Source organism: Oenanthe melanoleuca, chromosome 17, assembly GCF_029582105.1.
Source record: "Oenanthe melanoleuca isolate GR-GAL-2019-014 chromosome 17, OMel1.0, whole genome shotgun sequence".
NCBI classification, from domain to species: domain Eukaryota; kingdom Metazoa; phylum Chordata; class Aves; order Passeriformes; family Muscicapidae; genus Oenanthe; species Oenanthe melanoleuca.
In genome coordinates, this window is record NC_079350.1 from 10,375,425 (window position 1) to 10,395,683 (window position 20,259).

Consider the following 20,259-nt stretch of genomic DNA (forward strand, 5'->3'; position numbering starts at 1 on the left):
GTTTAAGCAACAACAACAAAACTAGAAGTCTTGGGCTGTTGTATGTATGTAGATTTCTGTATGTAAAACACCTTTTCTTTCCATTGTAACATGGCTAACATGCTTAAAGCATCAACAGTGTCTGACTAGTACCTGACAGAACTTTGTACTTTATTCATTTCACTTGCTTTGCCATGGTCAAAATCTCCTACATGTAAATCGACTACAAAATGAAGGGAAGGATAACCTGGAGCTCTGCAAATGCCTTGCCCAAGTTTCCCACCCAAGGAGAGGACCAGCTGCTCAGCTTAGGGAAGCACCTGCCCCTCTGCAGCCCCCCTGGGGCCAGACAGACCCAGAAGTGCCAACCCCACCCTGAAAAGCATCTTCTGAATTGGCTCTTGGGGGCTCAGCTTAGTGCTTAGGAGGGGCAGGGCTGGAATGACCCTCTGGTAGAGCTGTCAGCCCCTTCCCATCTCCATCCAAGCACATGCCAAACGCTGCTTTCCTGACACCCCATGCTGTCACAGGGGCGGGTGTGGGGCCTGGCACTGCTCTCAGGGCCAGAGAGGGCAGGGAGGGAGGCAGGGGAGGGCCCCGAGGTGCGGAGGACAAAGCACAGACCTGCGGCGTGCAGGGAAAGGACTGAACAGTGGCCAAGACAAGCTGAGGAGGAGAGCAGAGGAAGCTGTTTGGCTGCAATCTGGATGGCCAGGAGCCACCATCTGTCCTACAGGGTGGAGTCCCAGCATGTCCTCTCTCCTGGGGCAGGGCCTGAGTTCCCCCAAGTCACCAGTAGCATCAGAGCATGCACCCATCTGGGGATGTTCCCTCCTGGGTCACAGGCAGGGGCCCCAGCCTGCTCTCTCCAGCCCCACCTGCAGCTGCTGGACATCTGGCAGCTGTTGAGGAGATGTGGCATGGACACTGCTTGTGGTTGGAGTTGGTGGCTGAGCTGAGATGGGCTCCTGGGACTGCTCTTCGTCATTTCCCTGGAGCAACAACTGGTGCAGGGGTGCAGGCTGGCACAAGCCACACTGACCCACACACTCCTGATTTTGGCAGTGATTTTTGAGAAGTTTCATCCTTGCTGCATCCCAGGCTGTCACAAGGCACTGAAGCTCCAGCCACAGAGGGATCCTCCTGCCTCCAAAGGCAGCTTCCCACTGGGTGACAGCAGAACAGTTTTTTTCTCTAAAGCCTCTTCCCAGCACAGTGCCCTTCATACAGGGAGAGCCACTGTCAGCCTCTCATCCCTCCTCTTGTATCTTTTGAATTCCACTTTCTGTTTCCCCGTAGTTCCCATGCATCCCATTTTGCTGTTCCCTCTCATGTCTCCACTCCTGTTTGCCCCATGGGGTGCTCCAGGCTCAGGGTGCATTTCTTCTTCAGCCTGTCCACCCCCCGGGAAGGCCTTTGAGAGCTTGAAAGAGGGGAGGGAGGGTCTGTCCTCAGACCTTCCCCATATTTGCACTGCATTTACCACATGTCTTGGTGTCCTCTGGCAGTCCCTGGGCTGCTGCAGATGCTTGGGCCACTCTCCAGCCTGGGGCACCTGCTGTGTCCCAGCAGGTCACTTGTCTTCTCTTTGGGGTGTGCCACTGCACCTTGTTTCTTTTTCCTTTGAGAAAAGGTCAGACAGACTGGTCTGACTGGTCTTGCAGGTGGCTGATACCCTGTTGGGGCTTTCCTGTCTTCCTCCACCTCTTCTGTCCAACCTCTCTTCTGATCCCTGATGTGCTGACGCTTTTCATGCCATGAAGTTGAACCATGGGCCCCTCCCCAGCCTCCCCAAGGGCAGCCTGGGCCCTGGGGAGGGAGCAGGCAGGATACCTCATCTCGACCTCTTCAAGGCTTGGATCACAGCCCCTGAGGGCATGGAGGACCTGCTCAGGGTCAGAGACTGACCTGCCCATCAAGCTCTTGGTTTTTAGGGCACGGCCAGCCCTGTGTGCCAGGCAGGCCCCACGTGTGGGTCTGCACCTCCAGCAGCACCCTGAGCCCAGCTCAGTCCGTGCTGGCCAGCCCTGGAGTGTCCCACGTGCTGCCCTTGTCCTGGGGCTGTCTGCAGCATCTGTCAGCCTGGAGCTGCTGCTCCACCCAGCACAGCTCTGCTCGTCCATGGGCTGCTGGAGCTCTGCAGGGAGTGCTGGACTCTGTGAAACCAGAGCTGGCAGGTTCTTGCTGTGTGCCTGCCTTTCTCTGGGACAGTGGTGTTCATGAAAGTGGCAATTCTGTGAGTGGATGCAGGAGCACATGGTGGAAAGGGAACTTTTGATTTTTTAGTCCCTGTGTGAAACATGGAGATCAGAGAAGGGCTGTGGGACCACACAGAAAAATGGGAAAAAGAGGACTACTAGTGTAGTTCTGGAAACAGGGCTAGTGACAGGGAGAGGTGATCAGGGGCCAGCCTTGTTGTCCCAAGACTCTGCTGACCAGCCTGGGCTGAGGTGCCAGCAAATCCCAGGAATTTCTGGTTGGAGGCTGCAGCATGGATGTCCAAGTTTTTGGCTACGTTGACAGTGCCTGGGGTGAAGTGACCAGTGTTGCCTGATTGGAGAAGATTCCTGCTGTCCTCTGGTCTCCTTGTAGCAGTCATTTCTCCAGGGCTCACTGCAGGCACAGCAGGGGCCACTAAGAAGCCACTGCAGAAATCCTCACTGTGGGAATCATCAGAAATGAAGGCAGACCTGGGCTCCAAGCAGATTTTGCCTCTTCAGATGCTTTTCCTTGCCAGGACCCAATTTCTTTGAGCAATGAAAAACCTGTTGGGCTGCATTCAAGGGGAAGAAAGGAAAGATCCTGTGGCTGCATGGAAAGGAGACCTGACAAGATGTCCTGCTGAAGACCGGCCTGGATGCTCAAGAAAAGGCAAGCTAATTAGTCTGGAAAGCAAGATGAAGAGAAATCTGTTGGTCTGAGGAACAACCTGGGAACATGGACCCCTGTGCACCAGGATCAGATTCCTGGCAGGGATCCATTGCCATCAGGCTCTGGAAAAATGGAGATGACAATAGAGCTGTGTCCACACCCCATGTACACAAATCAGGGACGCTCAGCTGGGTCAAGGAGATGTCAGACTATGTCCCACCAAAACCTGCCAAGCCCTCTCCTGAAGGCACCATCAGGTTGCTGTTCCTGGCCTGGCCACAGGGGCTGCTCCCAGCAAGATCCTGGGCTCTGTGCAGCTGCTGCAGGGTCAGGGCTCTGAGCAGGGGCTGGGGGCCCTCAGCACGAGGGGAAACTCCAGCACTGGTGCCCTGCCCTGGCTCCTCTGGAGCCAGCAGCACCAATGGCTGAGGGAGCAGAGCAGGGGAGGAGCAGGATCCGTTCTCCAGTCCCATCTCTGCAGGGTCAGAGCAGGAAAGGAGCAGGATCTGTGCTCCAGTCAAATCTCTTCAGGGAAGGTGCAGGATTGGTGCTCCAGTGCAATCTCTGCAGGGAAGGAGCAGGATCTGTGCTCCAGTCCCATCTCTGCAGGGTCAGAGCAGGAAAGGAGCAGGATCTGTGCTCCAGTCCCATCTCTGCAGGGAAGGAGCAGGATCTGTGCTCCAGTCCAATGTCTCTGGGGTCAGTCCATGCCCCAAGCCCCGCTGGCCTGCTCCAGTCAGCAGCAGGGAGATCACCAGGCAGTAAGCCCCACTAGCCACGCTTAGGGCCAGGTTACAGGCACCCTGGTCTCGGGTAGCTGCACCTGCCAGGGCCACCCATGTGCTGCAGAGCCATGAAGTGCCCTGGGCCCTCCCCAGGGACCAGGTAAAAGCTGCAATGTCATCCCATGTTCACCATTGCTTCATATCGCCATGCTTTGAGCCAACACGGGATGTAGAGAACTTTATCTTTCTCTTTTGGATGTCAACAGAGCTCAAAAAGCTTCTCCCTCCTCTCAGGGGGTGAGAGGTTCAGCTGAGACACCTCACTCTGTGTGGACTTTCTAAGGGTGGACAGTACTGTAATGCTGATAGTGATGCTAGTAGTGCTAGTACTCTTGCTGTAACAGTTTGCCTTTATCCAGCACGTTCAGTACACAACATTTTGTCCTTTACTTCCACAGTAATTCCATGGAAACCCCACCACTTAGGCCCTTAGATTGTTTCTGAGCTTAAGATAAAATTCCTTGCTGAAGAATTCCCCAGTCCCTCAAGGGAAAATGCGACTGCATCGCACCAGCTGTGACACTCAGGCTTTGCTCTCAGATTGCTCCGTGACGCTCCGCGAGAGCTGAGGCACAATCTCTCCTGATAGTGGTTTTTGCGAGCTCCAGCGTTATAGAGACCCTTTAGCAAACAGTGGAGGAGGAGGTGGATGTTGGATTGCTTTACTACACGTCATTTTCAACTGTTTATAATATTCTTCTGTGTCTACATATTTTCTCTGTGCACATTATTCATCAGAGTAAAAAAAGGAACTATGAAAACCTCGACCAACTTTCCTATGACAACAAGCGAGGACCCAAGGTATATATGCATGGAAATGCACGCCGCCCACCAACCTAACTAGCAAATGAAAAATAGCCACAGCCAACAGAAAAATAAAAAAGAAAAAAAAAAAAAAAAAAGAGAGAGAAAGAGAAAAAAAGAAAAGAAAAGAAAGAAAAAAAAAATCCATGACCATGTTTCTTGGTAGCACGTTTTTATGTTGAGATAGTTTGGTTTGGACTGAGAATGGAAACTTAGCCAGCTGACCCTGGAAGCATTTCTTTTTGAAACATGCATGTGAACCAGTAATTAACTTGCAAGTTCTTTTTTTTTTTTTGAAAAGTTGAACCAACCCCCTTTCCTCCCCAAAGGAAGCGGTTCCTTGGTGTAAGTTGCTCACTTTGACTCCCAAAGGTTAACCCTGTGCAATATGTTTTTTTCATTTCCCATGTTTTTGAAAAACAACTCGTTTGAGTTTTCAATTGCATTTCAAAGCCTTTTTCTCTTTCCTGTACAATGCACGCCTCTTTTTTGGGTCTTGATTGACTTCAGTTTGCATGCACAGTGCAAAAAAAAAAAAAAAAAAAAAAAAAAAAAAAATTAAAAAATGCAACCAAAAAGCCAAAACCTTAAAAGAGAAAGGAAGGAAGGAAGGAAAGAAAGAAAAGAAAGAAAGAAAGAAAGAAAGAAAAGAAAAAGAAAAAAAAAACAAACTATAACCAATCTTATTTAGCAGACTTTTGTGCAGTTTAATGAATTCTCTTGACCCTTTTCTAGATAGCATGGCTCTCACCACCAGTCCTGGGGCTCACTCACTAACCAGCTTTGCTCACACTAATCACAGGCTGAGAAAGTGCTTCAGTTTGACCCTGGAACCAAAAATGTGACATCGCTGCTGCTGGAGGCGAAGGAGCTGGAGGCCAGGGTCATCATCCTCTCTGCCAGGTGAGGAGGCTGTGCTGCCCCTTCCCCTCCCTGCTCTGATTGCCTCTCTCCCAACACTGGATTTGGGGTCTGACAACCTTCCAGGGAGCCTGAGAGACCCCCAGGCGCAGCCCCTGTCCCAGGTGGGGGGTGCTGAGGGTGCTGAGGGTGCTGCTGGCACCAACACGCTCAGTGGTTTTTCTGTATACTGCTTACTTTACACCAATATTTATAACAGGTGCACGGAATAAGCCATTTTTAAGCGCCGTCTTGCAACTTGTTCAAACCCTTCAAAGCCACTGAAACATAAATTGTGCTAAATTAAAAAAAAAAAGAAACTAAAAAACAAAATACCAAAATTAAAAAACACAAAATAAAAGTAAGCAGCAAAGTTCTAAACAGCCACCAGCTAAAAGGCTCTTACAAAGCACGTAAACAGCATAAAAGCATCAATCACAAAATGAGTAATCACGTAAGCAGTAGTCTTAAAAAAATAGTAAACAATAAATCAACTTCTACGTAATCATATTAATTTACTGTCCAAAATTCCCATTTCTCCCGCACATGGCATCCAGGATTTAGCCATTTCCAGGAGAAGCAGTGGCCAGAGTGGCCTGGGGCGGTGTCCCCCGGTGCTGTCACCCCCTGACAGTGGCAGCCGGGCCCACCTGGCCGTTCCCTTCCTGTCGTTGCAGCGAGGATGACGCGGCCACGGTGTACAGATCAGCGGCCATGCTCAACATGACGGGCTCGGGCTACGTGTGGCTGGTGGGCGAGCGGGAGATCTCGGGCAATGCCCTGCGCTACGCCCCGGACGGTAGGAACCAGCTGCAGGCCGCTGCAGCCGGGCTGGAGGAGCCCAGGGCGCCGGGATGAGCGGCCCTGCCCTCCCCGGGACCCCTCGGGGGGAACTGGGGTGGTCCCGAATGGAGGCGCCGCACTCTGCTCTCCGCTGCCTTCAACTGCGAGGGGACTCAGCCTTGAGGCCCAAATCCGTGAGGCCCAAATCCGTGAGGCCCAAATCTGTGAGGCCCAAATCTGTGAGGCCCAAATCCGTGAGGCCCAAATCTGTGAGGCCCAAATCCCTGAGGCCCAAATCCGTGAGGCCCAAATCCGTGAGGCCCAAATCCCTGAGGCCCAAATCCGTGAGGCCCAAATCCGTGAGGCCCAAATCCGTGAGGCCCAAATCTGTGAGGCCCAAATCCGTGAGGCCCAAATCTGTGAGGCCCAAATTCTTGAGGCTCAAATCCTTGAGGCCCAAATCTGTGAGGCCCAAATTCTTGAGGTCCAAATCTGTGAGGCCCAAATTCTTGAGGCCCAAATCCGTGAGGCCCAAATCCGTGTCACTGTGGCTTTACAAGGTGCCTGTCACCTGGGGGAGGCTTGGGCAGGGCCGTGGGGACAGAGCTCAGGGTGTCAGTGCTGCCCGGAGCCTGGCCACACTGGGTGCCACACTGGGTGCCAACCCACACACACTGGGTGTCAGCCCGGCCACACTGGGTGCCAGCCCGGCCACACTGGGTGTCATCCCACCCACACTGGTGCCAACCCAGCCACACTGGGTGCCATCCCACCCACACTGGTGTCATCCCACCCACACTGGGTGCCATCCCACCCACACTGGGTGCCAGCCCGGCCACGCTGGGTGCCATCCCACCCACACTGGGTGCCAGCCCGGCCACGCTGCCCCTGCCTACTCCTGCCTGAAGCTCAGGCAGCTTCCCACTGCACCCAAGGGATCCTCAGCCCGCAGCCTTGTGCTCGCTGTCCCAAGGGCTGGGCATGGCAGTAACGCTGAGCGACCCAGGAATGCTGACCCGGCTCCTCTCTGCCCGCGGCAGGAGTGATCGGTTTGCAGCTCATCAATGGCAAGAACGAGTCAGCCCACATCAGTGATGCTGTGGCTGTGGTGGCCCAGGCTGTGCACGACTTGTTTGAGAAGGAGAATATCACAGACCCACCGCGGGGCTGCGTGGGCAACACCAACATCTGGAAGACAGGACCCCTTTTTAAGAGGTATTGGGGAAAGGGTCCTGCTGGAGGGAGCAGAGGACCTGATGGGGGAGAGCTGGAAAAGGTGGGAGCATGTGGAAAAGGTGCAGAAGGACATGGTGGCTTTGTTCAGGCTATCTGTTATTAAAGCTTTGGAGCATGTGGCACAGGGCTGCCTGGACTCTTCTGCATGATTTGGGTTTGAGGGCAACATCTCTCCTAGAAAACTCTTCCAGACAGGCTCAGGCAATGGCACCCAGTTTTTCCAGGCTGTTTAGGCATCATTCTAGTGCCTGGCACCAATTCAGTCCATATCAACCCATGCTACCCTGGGCAATGCTTAGACAGCTGGGATGTGTGGACAGGGAGGAAAAGATTGGGGACCATGGTCTCCTCCAGTCTGGAGCTTAATTCCATGGGTGGAAGTGGGAGAGAGGGAGGCTCCTGCCAAATGAAGGTAGAGGGATATTTCTGTCCCATTTTATCTTGGTGCTGTGGACATGTTTCTTGCTGAATATTCCAAGGGCTGTGGCATGGGTCCAGCGCTGCTAGCAGGGATTGGTGGCAAGAGATGCCATGCATGGGACAGGCTGCCCTGGGCTGTAGCAAGCCCTGGTGCTGTGGATTTGGAGGCTGGGGTGTCACAGATGGGAGCATGTGCCTGTGGGGTCCTGCTGCCAGGGCAGGGGATCAGCAGGTCCTGCATGTGCTTCCAGACCCCAGTCCCTGAACACTGCAGGTGCTGGGGCCACAGGGTGGAGCAGCCACTCCCTGCAGACCTCAGTTCTGTTGAGCATGAGACCTGCAAAGCCTGGAGATTGTTTTAGAGGCATGTGTGGCATCCCATGCAGTGACAGTCTTTGGCATGAGTCAGTCAAAGCTGTTCTCCACAAGTGGCTCAAGCAATCCTTGTTCATCTCCACTGTCACCTTTCCAGGGTTTGGGGGCTGGTTCTCTCCTTGGTCGTGTTTGTGTGTGCCTGGGCCACTAGCCAGGCTGGGATGGGCAGGTGCCAGGGACAGCACCAAAGCTGTAGCACAGGCACACCTCCCAGGGAATCCCCAGAGGAAATTATACTTGGGTGCTGTGGGACAGATTGTTCCAGAAGGGAGTGGGACTGATCTGGTGGAGAACAAGGGGCAAAGACAGAAGATATGGTAGAGAACATTTGGGAAACTGATTCCATCCACCAGGAGGGGATGACCACAGGTCTATTAACAGAACATAGGTAGCCTTGGCTGGACTTCTGCAGGGTAGTGACCTTATGGCATGTAACTGAGAGGAAGCATTTGCCTTTCTGATGCCTTGTGAGGCATCTCAGTAGCACAGCAGGTGTTCTAGCTTGTCCCAGCTGTGTTTCTCTCCTCAGGGTGCTGATGTCCTCCAAGTACTCAGAGGGTGTCACTGGCCGGGTGGAGTTCAACGAGGATGGGGACAGGAAATTTGCCAACTACAGCATCATGAACCTGCAGAATCGGAAACTGGTCCAGGTTGGGATCTACAACGGCAGCAATGTACGTGCAGGCCTGGCCTGGGGTGGGAGGGGTTGGGCACTGGGGTGTCCACCTTGGCCTCATGTCCACCTGCTTCCTCTGGGATCCACTGCAGGTCCTGACCAATGACAGGAAGATCATCTGGCCAGGGGGGGAAACTGAGAAACCTCAAGGCTATCAGATGTCAACCAAGTTGAAGGTAAGAGCAAATGGCTTTAGGGGCAGTGCTTCTCAGCTCTCTGCATGCCAGGCACTGACTTCATCTGCCTTCCACCTCCACTGCTGCTCTGCAGCACTTGCAAGGCCAGGAAAGGATATGGGAGAGAAATAGAGAAGGTAGTGGAGGGTGTTCAGAGCACAACTTTCAGCTGGAGTCGATCTAGATAGGGTGGTAGCACCCTTGGGTTTGGAAAGAGACAGGTGGGAAGTGGGTATGAGAGAAAACAGCACAGAAAGGGTGGAGGGACAAGGTGTTCTCATGGGAGCCAGAGGACACCTGTCACAGGTTTGCAAGAAATACAAGGATGGGCTCCTTTGGCCAAGGCATGGTTCAGCTCTGATAGTGCAGAGATCAGGTGGAAACATTCAAAAGGAGATTAAACTTTCTGGTAGAGGGTGAGTGGATTGGTGGCTGCAAGGCAGAACTCAGGAAATTAATGAGGAGCTGATGGCCAAAAGATGGAGATAACACTGGCAGAAGGTCCCTCCAGTCTTGCTTTGCTTCTCATGCTCTTCCTTCAAGTGTTACTCAGCAGCCCCTTTAGTGACTGTATCCCCCTTTACTGACTGTATCCCCCTTTAGTGACTGTATCCCCCTTTAGTGACTGTATCCCCCTTTACTGACTGTATCCCCCTTTAGTGACTGTATCCCCCTTTAGTGACTGTATCCCCCTTTAGTGACTGGATCCTGGCCAGGCAGATCTTACCAGTATGGCCATTCATTTGCCCTACTGTTCATTTGTCCAGCAAGGGAAATCCCATTCCCACTGAGCCCTTGTCCCCACAGAGGTGCTATGGGTACGTTGCAACTGCTGCTTGACTGAAAGGTCCAGGGCAGGACTGAAACACCTGCATTAACCTGGGGCATGTGACAGTGTCTAGAGCCCTTTCCAGGCACTAGTTCTGGCTGTGTGGTGTCTCCCATCAGTCTCCTGTTAGGGAAAGAGATTTTGAGGCTCATGTGCAGGGAAAGCAAATGTTCTTAGTGTTTTTCTTGGCAGTGCTGTGTTAACAGCTGGATTTCATGATCTTAAAGGTCTTTTCCAGCTTAGAGGATTCTCTGATTCTCTGATTCCCAAATCTTCTGATGCCAAAGCCAGGTCCTGATGCTGGGCTGAGATGGCAGCTGGGGGGGGCACATGGCCCATGTGAGGAAGGCAGCCCAGCTCCTGCCACAGGAATGTAGCTCTGGAGGGAAACACAGACCAGAGGATGTTTGTGCTTTTCCTCACAGATTGTGACCATCCACCAAGAGCCCTTTGTGTATGTGAAGCCCACTCAGGCAGATGGGACCTGCAGGGAGGAATTCACCATCAATGGAGATCCTGTTAAAAAGGTCTTCTGCACTGGACCCAATGAGACCATCCCAGGTAACTCGGTCTGGTGGGAACTCCCACTCCAAGGGGTCCCAGGGAGGGTGCTGAGTCACACAGGAGGCCCAGAGGATGAGGCACAGAGAGGTGACAGCAGAGCAGGCCCCCAGACAGCAGTACTGTGCAGGAGTTGGGCCCTGGGATCCAGGGGTTTGAGCCCAACTCTTTCTTTCCCACTGCCTCTCTTCTGGATGGGCAGCAGGGCTGCTTTGAGGGATTGCTTCCCGAGTTTCTGTCTCCTGACATGTTCCAGTTCTCTCTGCCTTGATCTCCAACAGCAGCAAGAACCCTGAGGCATGTTAGCACATGCTGCACTGACACAGCACCAGTTTCAAACTGTCACAGAAACCGGTGTCAGGATCAGGAGTGAGCAGCTGGTGTGGGGTGGGGGCTGCTCAGCAATGCCAGGCTTGCCCAGATCCACCTGAAGGGCATCCCCTTGGCTCATCTCACCTTCCTGTGCACAGCACCCCCCAGAGTGGTGTCCTGGGCTGTGTTCAGCCTGCTGGGCTCATGTCAGGACTCCTCCAGCACATGCACCGAGCCCTCTCCTTGCCCTGCAGCGGGTGGGTAGCACCCCTCTGAGCCCCACTCACTGGGACATGGCAAAGGAAGGGACCCCTTTGTCCCCAGCCTGCCAACACCCACAGGTGATGGAGGCAGTGAGAGAGGCTGGCCAGGCAGATGGCCCTACAGAATAACATGGTTCCATCCCACATGAGCCAGAGCCTGGGGTGGCTGCTCTCCTGGGGCCAGGCACGGACCCAGTGGGGGTCCCTGGCCGAGGGCTGCCCCCTCATGCTGCTCTGTGCCCCCCAGGCCGCCCCACCGTGGCACTGTGCTGCTACGGCTTCTGCATCGACCTGCTCATCCGCCTGGCAGGGGTGATGAACTTCACCTACGAGGTTCACCTGGTGGCTGATGGTAAATTTGGTACCCAAGAGCGGGTGAGTTTGGGCAGCCTGTGATCTTTCTTTGCCTGTATTGTGTGTTGAAACACCCCCACGCCCTTTTCCTCAGCAGGGTGGGGTGGAAGGGCAATGCAGGATTCCTAAAAAGTGTAGGGTCCTGGCTGGTGGGGGATGTGTGTCAGGGCAGGGTCTGACCTGGCTTTGATTCCTGGCAGGTGAACAACAGCAACAAGAAGGAGTGGAATGGGATGATGGGGGAGCTGCTGAGTGGCCAGGCAGACATGATTGTGGCTCCCCTCACCATCAACAACGAGCGGGCTCAGTACATCGAGTTCTCCAAGCCCTTCAAGTACCAGGGCCTCACCATCCTCGTGAAGAAGGTACAGTCTGGGTGGGATGTTTTGTAGAACATAGGCAGTGCCTGTTCCCCAGATTGTGCCAGTGCAGACCCTGCAAATTCCAGGCTCCAGGCTGCTGGTTCCAATGCAGCTCTTGTCTGACCCTTCCTGAGTAGCACAGGGGCTTGGGGCAGGGCATGGCCCCTCTGGGTCCCTCCATGGGGGCAGGTGCAGGTGTGAGGGGTGCCAGCTCTGTTCCCTCTCTCCTTTGTGCAGGAAATCCCCCGCAGCACCCTGGATTCGTTCATGCAGCCCTTCCAGAGCACGCTCTGGCTGCTGGTGGGGCTGTCTGTGCATGTGGTGGCAGTCATGTTGTACCTCTTAGACCGATTCAGGTGAGTGCTCTTTGGGCCACTCAAGATCTGCAGGGGACAGGGAGGTGCTCCTGGGAACTGTCCCCTGGGTCCCTTGCTTGGGCACAGTCTTGCAGCCTTTGGGGGCTCTCACAGGGACTTAACCCACCTGCTCTGCCTCACCAGCCCTGGGCTGAGGCTGCTGGCCCCTCTGGCTGCCTAAGCTAAGGAATATGGATATGTGGGGCAACCAGCACGTGGAGATGTGGTAACACACCTGTCAGACCAGGTGCTGTACAGATACCTGACCAAGGGGACTGTCAGCTTCTGAGCTCTCAGAGAATTTCCTCTCAGCCTTCCTTGGGCCTGTGGCAGCTCCTCTGAGGGCAGGAGAACCTGCCTCAGCCCTGTGCCCAGAGGCTTTGGTGGCTAATCTGCAGGGAGCCCTCTATGCTGCAGTGGGAGAGTGAGCTGGCCAGGGTCAGATGATCTTTCTGGTCTGGAGAGAGTGTGATGGGACCAGCACCAGTGTGAGCCAGACAGGGCTACAGGTCAGCACAGGGGATGTGCCAGGCAGTGGGACAGAACAGGGAAGAGCTTCTTTGGACAAGGCACAGTCTGTAGGAATGAGTGACACAGGACTGCACTAGGACACGTAGGGCACAGTGGGGAGCCCTGGGAATCAGGGTGAGGGGAATGAGAAGGGAGCCCTGGGAATCAGGGTGAGGGGGATGAGAAGGGAGCTCTGGGAATCAGGGTGAGGGGAATGAGAAGGGTTCTTCTCTTATTTTCCAGCCCATTTGGCCGGTTCAAAGTAAACAGTGAGGAGGAGGAGGAAGATGCTCTGACTCTCTCCTCAGCCATGTGGTTCTCCTGGGGAGTCCTGCTGAACTCTGGCATTGGAGAAGGTGAGTCCCAGCTCACAGCAGGACTGCTCTGCCCTGCAGCCCAAGCCCTGAGCTGGGCAGGCTGGGGGAAGCCCCTGCCCTCTTCCACAGCCTGCCACTCTCACATGGTCCCTGTGGGACCTCATTCCCTGGAGCAGGCTGATAGGAGATTTGGTGATGCTAGTGTTGCACATTTGTGGCAGTTGTCAGGGCTGTCTGGCCATCCCCAGCACCAGGGATGGGAAACAAGGCAGGGAAACTTGGGCTGGATCCCCTGCCCAGGGTACCCACCCTCTCAGGGTGGCACACAGTGTGCCCTGGAAGGAGCTGGAGGGTTTTTTGGCTCAGGCAGTGCAGAAGCTCCTTGCACAGCTGCTGGCAGAGCAGATAGACGTTGCACATCTACAGCTGCCACTGGGCTCACGTGGATTGACAGAGCTTTGGCAACCAAGCCCAGCCCTCATGGTGCCACTGTGATCTCTCCTCTCTCCCTGCAGGTGCTCCCCGGAGTTTCTCTGCCCGTATCCTTGGCATGGTGTGGGCTGGCTTTGCTATGATCATTGTGGCTTCATACACTGCCAACCTGGCAGCCTTCCTGGTGTTAGACAGACCTGAGGAGAGGATCACAGGCATTAATGACCCCCGGGTAATGACCCCTCGCCTGCTTTCCCCTTCCCTGGGGCATGTGACATGGCTTGTGGTTCCCAGAGCCCTGATTCACCACGGCTGTGATCTGGGCTGGGGGGCCAGACCCAGGGAGCTGTGCCTGGGTTGGTGCTGGTGAGTCTGAGCCCCTGCCCTGGGTGGGAATGGACAGATGTGGGCAGGGATCAGCAGGAAAACAACCTGTCCAGAAATAGCCTGTCTGCAGTCAAAGTGCCTGCCAGTTCCTGGAGAGCCTCCTCTCATCAACGAGGAAACGATTCATTATGGATGAGTTATAACTAATGAAATCGTCCCTGCGGTGCAGTCAATACTCTCCACATGCCTCAAATCCATTTCCTGCTCTGGCAAGGACACAGCCACAGCTCATCAGGCATGCAGGAATGTGCCCTGCAGCAGCGCTGACCCACAGCATCCCACAGCCTGCCCATGGCACTGCCAGCCCCATGGCATCCCCAGGCCTCCTGCACCCTCAGTGCCACCGTGTCCCTGCCCCATGGCATCCCCTGCTGAGGGGGATGCATCCAGCACCAGGGCCCCAGAGCATTCACTGTCCCCTGGCATCCTCTGGGGAGATCAAGGTATTCTCTAGGGAACAGCTCCCTGAAGGAGATGGGAAATGGGAGAGGAAACAGCTTTGGGGTGAGAAAGTTCTGCTGGTGTAGGACAGAAAAAATAGGAGCCCTGCTCTTGCCTTTCAGCTGCGCAACCCCTCGGATAAGTTCATCTACGCCACGGTGAAGCAGAGCTCTGTGGACATCTACTTCCGACGGCAGGTGGAGCTGAGCACCATGTACAGGCACATGGAGAAGCACAACTACGAGAGCGCTGCCGAGGCCATCCAGGCAGTGAGGGACAAGTGAGTGGGGCCAGCACCTCCCCTGGCCACGCTGGGAAGGGCTTCAGGGAGCTGCAGTGGGGGAGCAAGCAGGGCAAAGCTGGAGAGAGCTGCGGTCAAAGCATGGTTTGATGGGACCTCCAGCTGGGGCTGGGTGGGATCTGTCCAGCCCTGGTGCACCCCAGGTCTCTGGGTGGGGAGCACCACGTCCGTGTGGGGGATGGCCCAGTGAGAGCCCTGGCCATGGCCTCCCTCTCTGGCCTCTCCTTCCACCAAAGCTGGGTGGCTCCAGTTTAAATCAGGGCTGGGAGCAGCCTCGCTGCTCCCACAGAGGCTGCGGACAAGCCGGGCTGCCCAGCCTGACCCCCATCCTCCCTATGTGTCCAGCAAGCTCCACGCCTTCATCTGGGACTCGGCAGTGCTGGAGTTCGAGGCCTCCCAGAAGTGTGACCTGGTGACCACGGGGGAGCTCTTCTTCCGCTCCGGCTTCGGGATCGGGATGCGCAAGGACAGCCCCTGGAAGCAGAACGTCTCCCTCGCCATCCTCAAGTCCGTACACGGCTCTTGGCGTGGGCTTGCCCCGAATGCTGCGTGGGCTGGCACTGCCAGCCACCCTCCAGACTGCAGGGACAGGGGTGCTGGGGGCTGCCCTTCCATCCTGACTAAGGGGACATGGAGTGACTGGGGTGGGCACCCACAGCCTCAGCTCTGGCTTGCAGGGCTGGGGAAGCAGCAGGGGACTGGAGGGAGGGCAGAGCAGGGCAGGGAGCAGAGCCATGGTCAGCCAGGGGGGTAGGCAAAGCTGGCAGAGAGCAGCCATCCATCACAGGTTTCTGTGAGCAGGGTGTTGGTGCTGCCGTCTCCCCATTCCTCCCTCAGGGCTCAGCCTGTCCAACAGCACTGCACTGCCCTGGCTTGGTCATCCAGGGCTTTTTTCTCAACTCTGGCTACTCCTGTTACACAGGGATATGTCAGGACTCCTTCTGAGTCTGAGGCTTTTACACCAGCACTAACCTGCAGTGTGGGGTGTCACAAATCAGGCTGATATTGTGGGTGAAAAGGGATTTCCTTCATTACTTTGGAAATGCCACACTCATTGCGGGTAGAGAAATGTCACAATGGAGAACAGGCAGATGGGAAGCAGCAAGTGAAGGGAGGGAGCCCTGGGAAATTCATTTTAGGAGAGATACCACCAGGGTCCTGCCCAAGATGCAGAGGTGAAAGGCCTGAGAGAGAATGGGCAGGATGTGGAAGATGGGCAAGACCCAGGGTGATTTAGGGAGCCATGGACCCCATCTGTGGGATGGTGTTAACATGGTGATGGGTGGCAGCAGGGCAGATGGGACTGGGACAACCATGTAAGAAGCCTGACAAGGCCACAGGAGTCCTCAGTGTCCTCCTGGGAGAGGATGAGGAAGCCCAGGGCTACAGATGGCCCAGGAAGGTGGTGGGGGAGTACCAGGAACAAGAGGGAGGAAAGTGCAGTGAGCCTGTGGTGGGATGTGTGCTCTGTGCCCACTCCATGAACCTGTTTGGGCAGAAATGGGTGCTGTGACAGCAGCTTGTGTCCTCCCAAGCTGTGACACCAAGCTGCTGGTTTGTCCCAGCCCTCACTGCACCCCAGGGAGCCTGCAGGCAGCAGTGCCCTGACCTAGAGGGTGCTGGGGGTCACCAGAAAGGACTGGGGTCCATGATTGCCTGAGCTCCAGGTGGAGGAACTGTGCCGGAGGGAACTGGGAGATGTGATTCATGTCCACTCCCTGCAGCCTTCTCAAAGAGCTCTCAGAGCACTACCAGCTCCATCCAGCCTTGGGAACACACCTTCCCCATGGCTTACATGGGCAGCTGCTGCCCCAGAGCCGCCGCAGGGGCAGTGGCAGGGGGAGCTGTGGGTGCCTGCTTGCAGCACTGCACTGCCCTTGGCTGTGTGTGTGCAGTGCTGGAGCCCCTGCAGACAGCCACACTCACTGTGCAAAGGCCACATGTGCACAGGTGTGCACACACAGCCAGCACATCCTTGGTTCCTGTGCTGGCAGGCTGCAGGCAGTGCAGGGTCCTAGGATGGAGGCACAGAGTGTGTGCCCCAGCTGCCTGTGGCTGGTCCCCAGTGACTACCCTGTCCTGTCTCCTTGTGCTTCCAGGTCCCACGAGAATGGCTTCATGGAGGATTTGGACAAGACTTGGGTGAGGTATCAAGAGTGTGATTCCCGTAGCAATGCCCCAGCAACACTCACCTTTGAAAATATGGCAGGTTTGTTCTGCAAACCTCTTTCTCCCCCTTCACTGGGTAGCCTGCTTTTGCTCAATACATCCTCCTCTCTGGGGCTCTCCTCTCAGGCCAAATTTCTGCTGCTTCTGCATTTGTGCTTTCCTAGTGCTGGGAGGCTGCTGAGATGGGCTCCATTCCCACCTTGTTCAGAACAGTTCCACAGAACATCCCCCACCTTCCCCGGGTCCCCTTGCTTGGGGCTGCTGTGACATGAGCATGGCTCCCCTCCCTGTGCCCTGGCCAAACTGTGGCTGTCACAGAGCAGTCAGAGCTGTCACCAGTGCAGAGAGGAGAACAGCACCTTGGGGAAGGCGAGTGAGACCCCTGCTGCAGGAGGAGGCTCCCTCCCAGTCCTGAGGAGCCCTGGGCAGGGCCAGGACAAGGATAATTGATACAGAGGGGTTTTCATCTTGCAAATACTGTGAGGACCCCAGGACAGGCTCTCCCTTTGCACTGAGGTGGTGCTGCTGGTCCTACAGCCAGACAGTGCAGTGATGAGGGATGAGGGGTGTCGGATGGGACCCTGTCCTCACCAGCACTGCTCCCCGGGTTACAGGCAATGGAGAAAGGGGTATTTTGCTCCATCTCCTCAGACACCACTCCAGAAATGTCAGCCTGGAGGGCTGCAGGCATCCAAGGACAGCACAGAGCTCTGTGCACGGCTGTGCTTCCTGACGAGCCCAACTGGGGCACCAGGGCTGGGTTCTGGTGCAAACAGCCCCACAGTCCTGGGGATGGAGTCTGCCCTGGGGCTTGCTGTGCCTGTGCCCAGCATTGCTGCAGCTCAGTGCCCTGTGCCCCCCAGACTGGCACTGGCATCCCTCAGGCTGTGTTCCCCTTCTGGCCCTCCAGGACTGCGGGGAGAAGGTGGGGGGACCCCGGGTTGGCAGATGCTCCCATCACTGAGCATGATGCAGAAGAAATGAGGGGTCATGTTGCAATTTCCACTGCCCCCTGTAACTTTCCTGCTTATTTCAGGTGTGTTTATGCTGGTGGCTGGAGGTATTGTTGCCGGGATATTTTTAATATTCATAGAGATAGCTTACAAAAGACATAAGGACGCACGGAGGAAGCAGATGCAGCTGGCGTTTGCGGCCGTTAATGTGTGGAGGAAAAACCTGCAGGTAGGACAAATCGTTTTTAGAGCAAATCTCCACCAGGTGCGTTTTCCATTCCTACACCAAATCAGTGAATGCAGAGCTGTGGATTAGCATGGGGCCCTCTGTCCCCCACCCCACCCTCAGTAGCTCCAGCTGGGCATTACTGGGTACCTGTTGAGCTGTAGGGTACTGTCCCTGCCTGTTCCCCGGGAGCTGCCCCTGCCCGATGCTGTCTCTCCCAGCAAAGCTCCAACAGGGCAGAGGCCTGGCCCAAACAGCCCCAGTGGAGCTCGGCATGGGGACTTTGCTCTGCTGGGGACCATGTGCCAGAGCCACAGCTGGCCCTGGCTGAGAGGCAGTGTCAGCATGGCTCCTTTGCAGGTTCTGCCCTGCTGCCCGGCTCCGGCCGCGCTCACCAGCAGATGGGAGGGTCAGCCCGCTGCCACTGACCATCCCTGCCCGGTGCTCAGGTGGAGGAATGCTCCAGGCATAGTTTCCATCACCTCCCCTTCCTGCCTGCTCCGCAGCAGCGTGGTAGCCCTTGCCATACCCAGGACTGACTCCAAAGAGAGGTGGTGCGTGCTCTTGTCCTTTGGAGACAAGGACATTTCCCCACACAGGAGGCAGCAGTGCGGGTCCCTGGCAGTGCCAAGGCTCCCTTGGTCTCCTTTCATGGGGCTGTTGCTCTCCCGGGCTCCTCCCGCTCCTGGAACATCTCTCTGCTGCTCAGGCAGGGAAGCCCAGGAGGGTCAGAGGTGCCTGGCAGTGACACTGAGCCATGGGCACGTCCGTGGGCCACCAGCCTCACACTTCCCTTCCCCTGCTGCTTTTGGGGCTGAGCCCCACCGTGCCCCTGACCCCGGTGTAGGGCAGCTGGAGGCTCTGTCTGATTTACCCAGGCTGGTTTTTCCCTTGGGGAAGCACAGCGGCGTTCCAAGAGCAAGAGTTCCTTTAGGTGACTAAAGGACACTGCCGCTGGGAGCAGAGCAGCAAGCAAAGAGAGAGGAGGAGGCTGGGACCCCGCGAGGAGCCCGCCGGGCCCGGGGGCAGCGCTGGCTGGGGCTGTGGGGGGGCTGCCCCAGAGCAGCGAGGGGAGCACGAGGCCGGGCTGCTGCATCCTGAGAGCTCGCTGGGTTCAGCTCACTGGAAAGAGTCTCGGAAAAGCCATTTCTCAATTTTTTTTCTCCTTTTTTTCCTTTTTTTTCCTTTGCTTCCAAAAAGCAGCAGCACCGAGGGGGTTAAGGCTGCTGGGACAGAGCACACTAGTCGCACTGCCATTTTTCACTTGCCAACCTTCTAGAAAATACTGCACTGGGTCCTTGGGCAGAGTCTGTGGGACTGTGAGCAAAGCATGCTGCCCTGTGGGGGTAAACAGCCTCATGGTAAAGAGCCGTTTGACATTGTAAGACTTTTCCACAGGAGGAAACGTCAGAGCACTAGTATCTGGTACATTGCTAGAAGGTAGGCAAGTGGAAAGATTTATTTGTTAAAACAAACAAACAAAAATAATGGTTTTTGGGATCACAGTTTTGCCATGGCTATTTCCTGAGATGCCATGGAAGAAAAAGACATTTCATTCCATTCATCTTGCTTTCCTTTCCGTTTGTGCATGTCCGCAAAAGAGAGAACTGAGAAGGAGGAGCAAATGTATCCCCGAGCATGCTCTACGCACCAGCGGGATACATTTTGGTTACCCCCGTGCGGTAGCAGAGCCAGACCTGGTCTCTCCGTCCCCCGTCGGAAAGGTCACTCTCATTGGCACGAAAGCAATTGGGGAGGACTCGCTGCCAGCGCCCGGCGCCGAGCGCGGCTGGGCCCCCCGGCCCGCGGCCCCCGCACCATGGCGGCTGGTGCTCCCAGCCTGCGCCAACCAGGTCCGACTCGCTAACTCCAACGCCTACATTTTTCAGTTCTGTTTCTCTTTGAGTTCATCCTGACCCGACGACATCATGGCACTAACGCTTTGCTTCCTCCCTTTCTTTTCCTTTGTATTTTTTTTTTTTTACTTTTCTTTTTATTCCAGTTTCCTTTTTGTTTTTTAGCCTGTTTTACTTTGGAAAACAAACCAAACCACCACCAACAACCACGTTCGGCTTTGCACAACTGCATCATTTGAATTTTTGAACACATTTTTTTTACAGAATATTCATACAATGACTTCTCTTTCAATGCAGTCCTCTCTCTCTCTTGTGGCACTAGGATTCAGCCTCAGAAAAGGCCCTGAGCACTTTTTTTTTTAGTGGTAGGTGCAGCATCTCACATCTCGGTCCAGCCAGGCTAGCGGTAGGAGCGAGGGGCAGGGCGCCAGGCAGAGCATCCCCAGGAAGCGAGGTCAGCTGTGCCGGCCTGGCTGCAGACACCAGGAGAGCAGGGCTGCTCCCCAGAGGGTGCCCAGCGCTCCAGACGCGAGGCCGGCCCCCCGTAGCTGTAGCAGTGTGGTGGCTGTGCCGTAGCCGTGGGTCACGGAGGCCCTTGGAGGACTGGGAGTGGCAGAACACCTCC

The 20,259-nt window shown here is 55.5% G+C and overlaps 1 protein-coding gene across 9 annotated transcripts in view; it reads left to right on the top strand.

Annotated features, from left to right (window-relative positions):
- Window positions 1-20,259, top strand: part of GRIN1 (glutamate ionotropic receptor NMDA type subunit 1) — a 38,636-nt gene that overhangs the window by 10,888 nt on the left and 7,489 nt on the right. For 3 of the 9 annotated variants that reach the window (XM_056505289.1, XM_056505291.1, XM_056505286.1), the window contains exons 4-19: window positions 4,374-4,436; window positions 5,242-5,342; window positions 6,017-6,138; window positions 7,163-7,337; window positions 8,683-8,827; window positions 8,922-9,005; window positions 10,260-10,395; window positions 11,218-11,345; window positions 11,525-11,689; window positions 11,924-12,042; window positions 12,796-12,908; window positions 13,385-13,533; window positions 14,252-14,409; window positions 14,776-14,937; window positions 16,530-16,639; window positions 17,636-17,781. In XM_056505289.1, the coding sequence (XP_056361264.1) occupies window positions 4,374-4,436; window positions 5,242-5,342; window positions 6,017-6,138; window positions 7,163-7,337; window positions 8,683-8,827; window positions 8,922-9,005; window positions 10,260-10,395; window positions 11,218-11,345; window positions 11,525-11,689; window positions 11,924-12,042; window positions 12,796-12,908; window positions 13,385-13,533; window positions 14,252-14,409; window positions 14,776-14,937; window positions 16,530-16,639; window positions 17,636-17,781 (2,076 nt within the window). Of the gene's footprint in view, window positions 1-4,373; window positions 4,437-5,241; window positions 5,343-6,016; window positions 6,139-7,162; window positions 7,338-8,682; window positions 8,828-8,921; window positions 9,006-10,259; window positions 10,396-11,217; window positions 11,346-11,524; window positions 11,690-11,923; window positions 12,043-12,795; window positions 12,909-13,384; window positions 13,534-14,251; window positions 14,410-14,775; window positions 14,938-16,529; window positions 16,640-17,635; window positions 17,782-19,176; window positions 19,219-19,379; window positions 19,632-20,259 lie in introns of those variants that run through there. The other 6 variants (XM_056505290.1, XM_056505293.1, XM_056505288.1 and 3 more) reach the window with 4 other exon arrangements.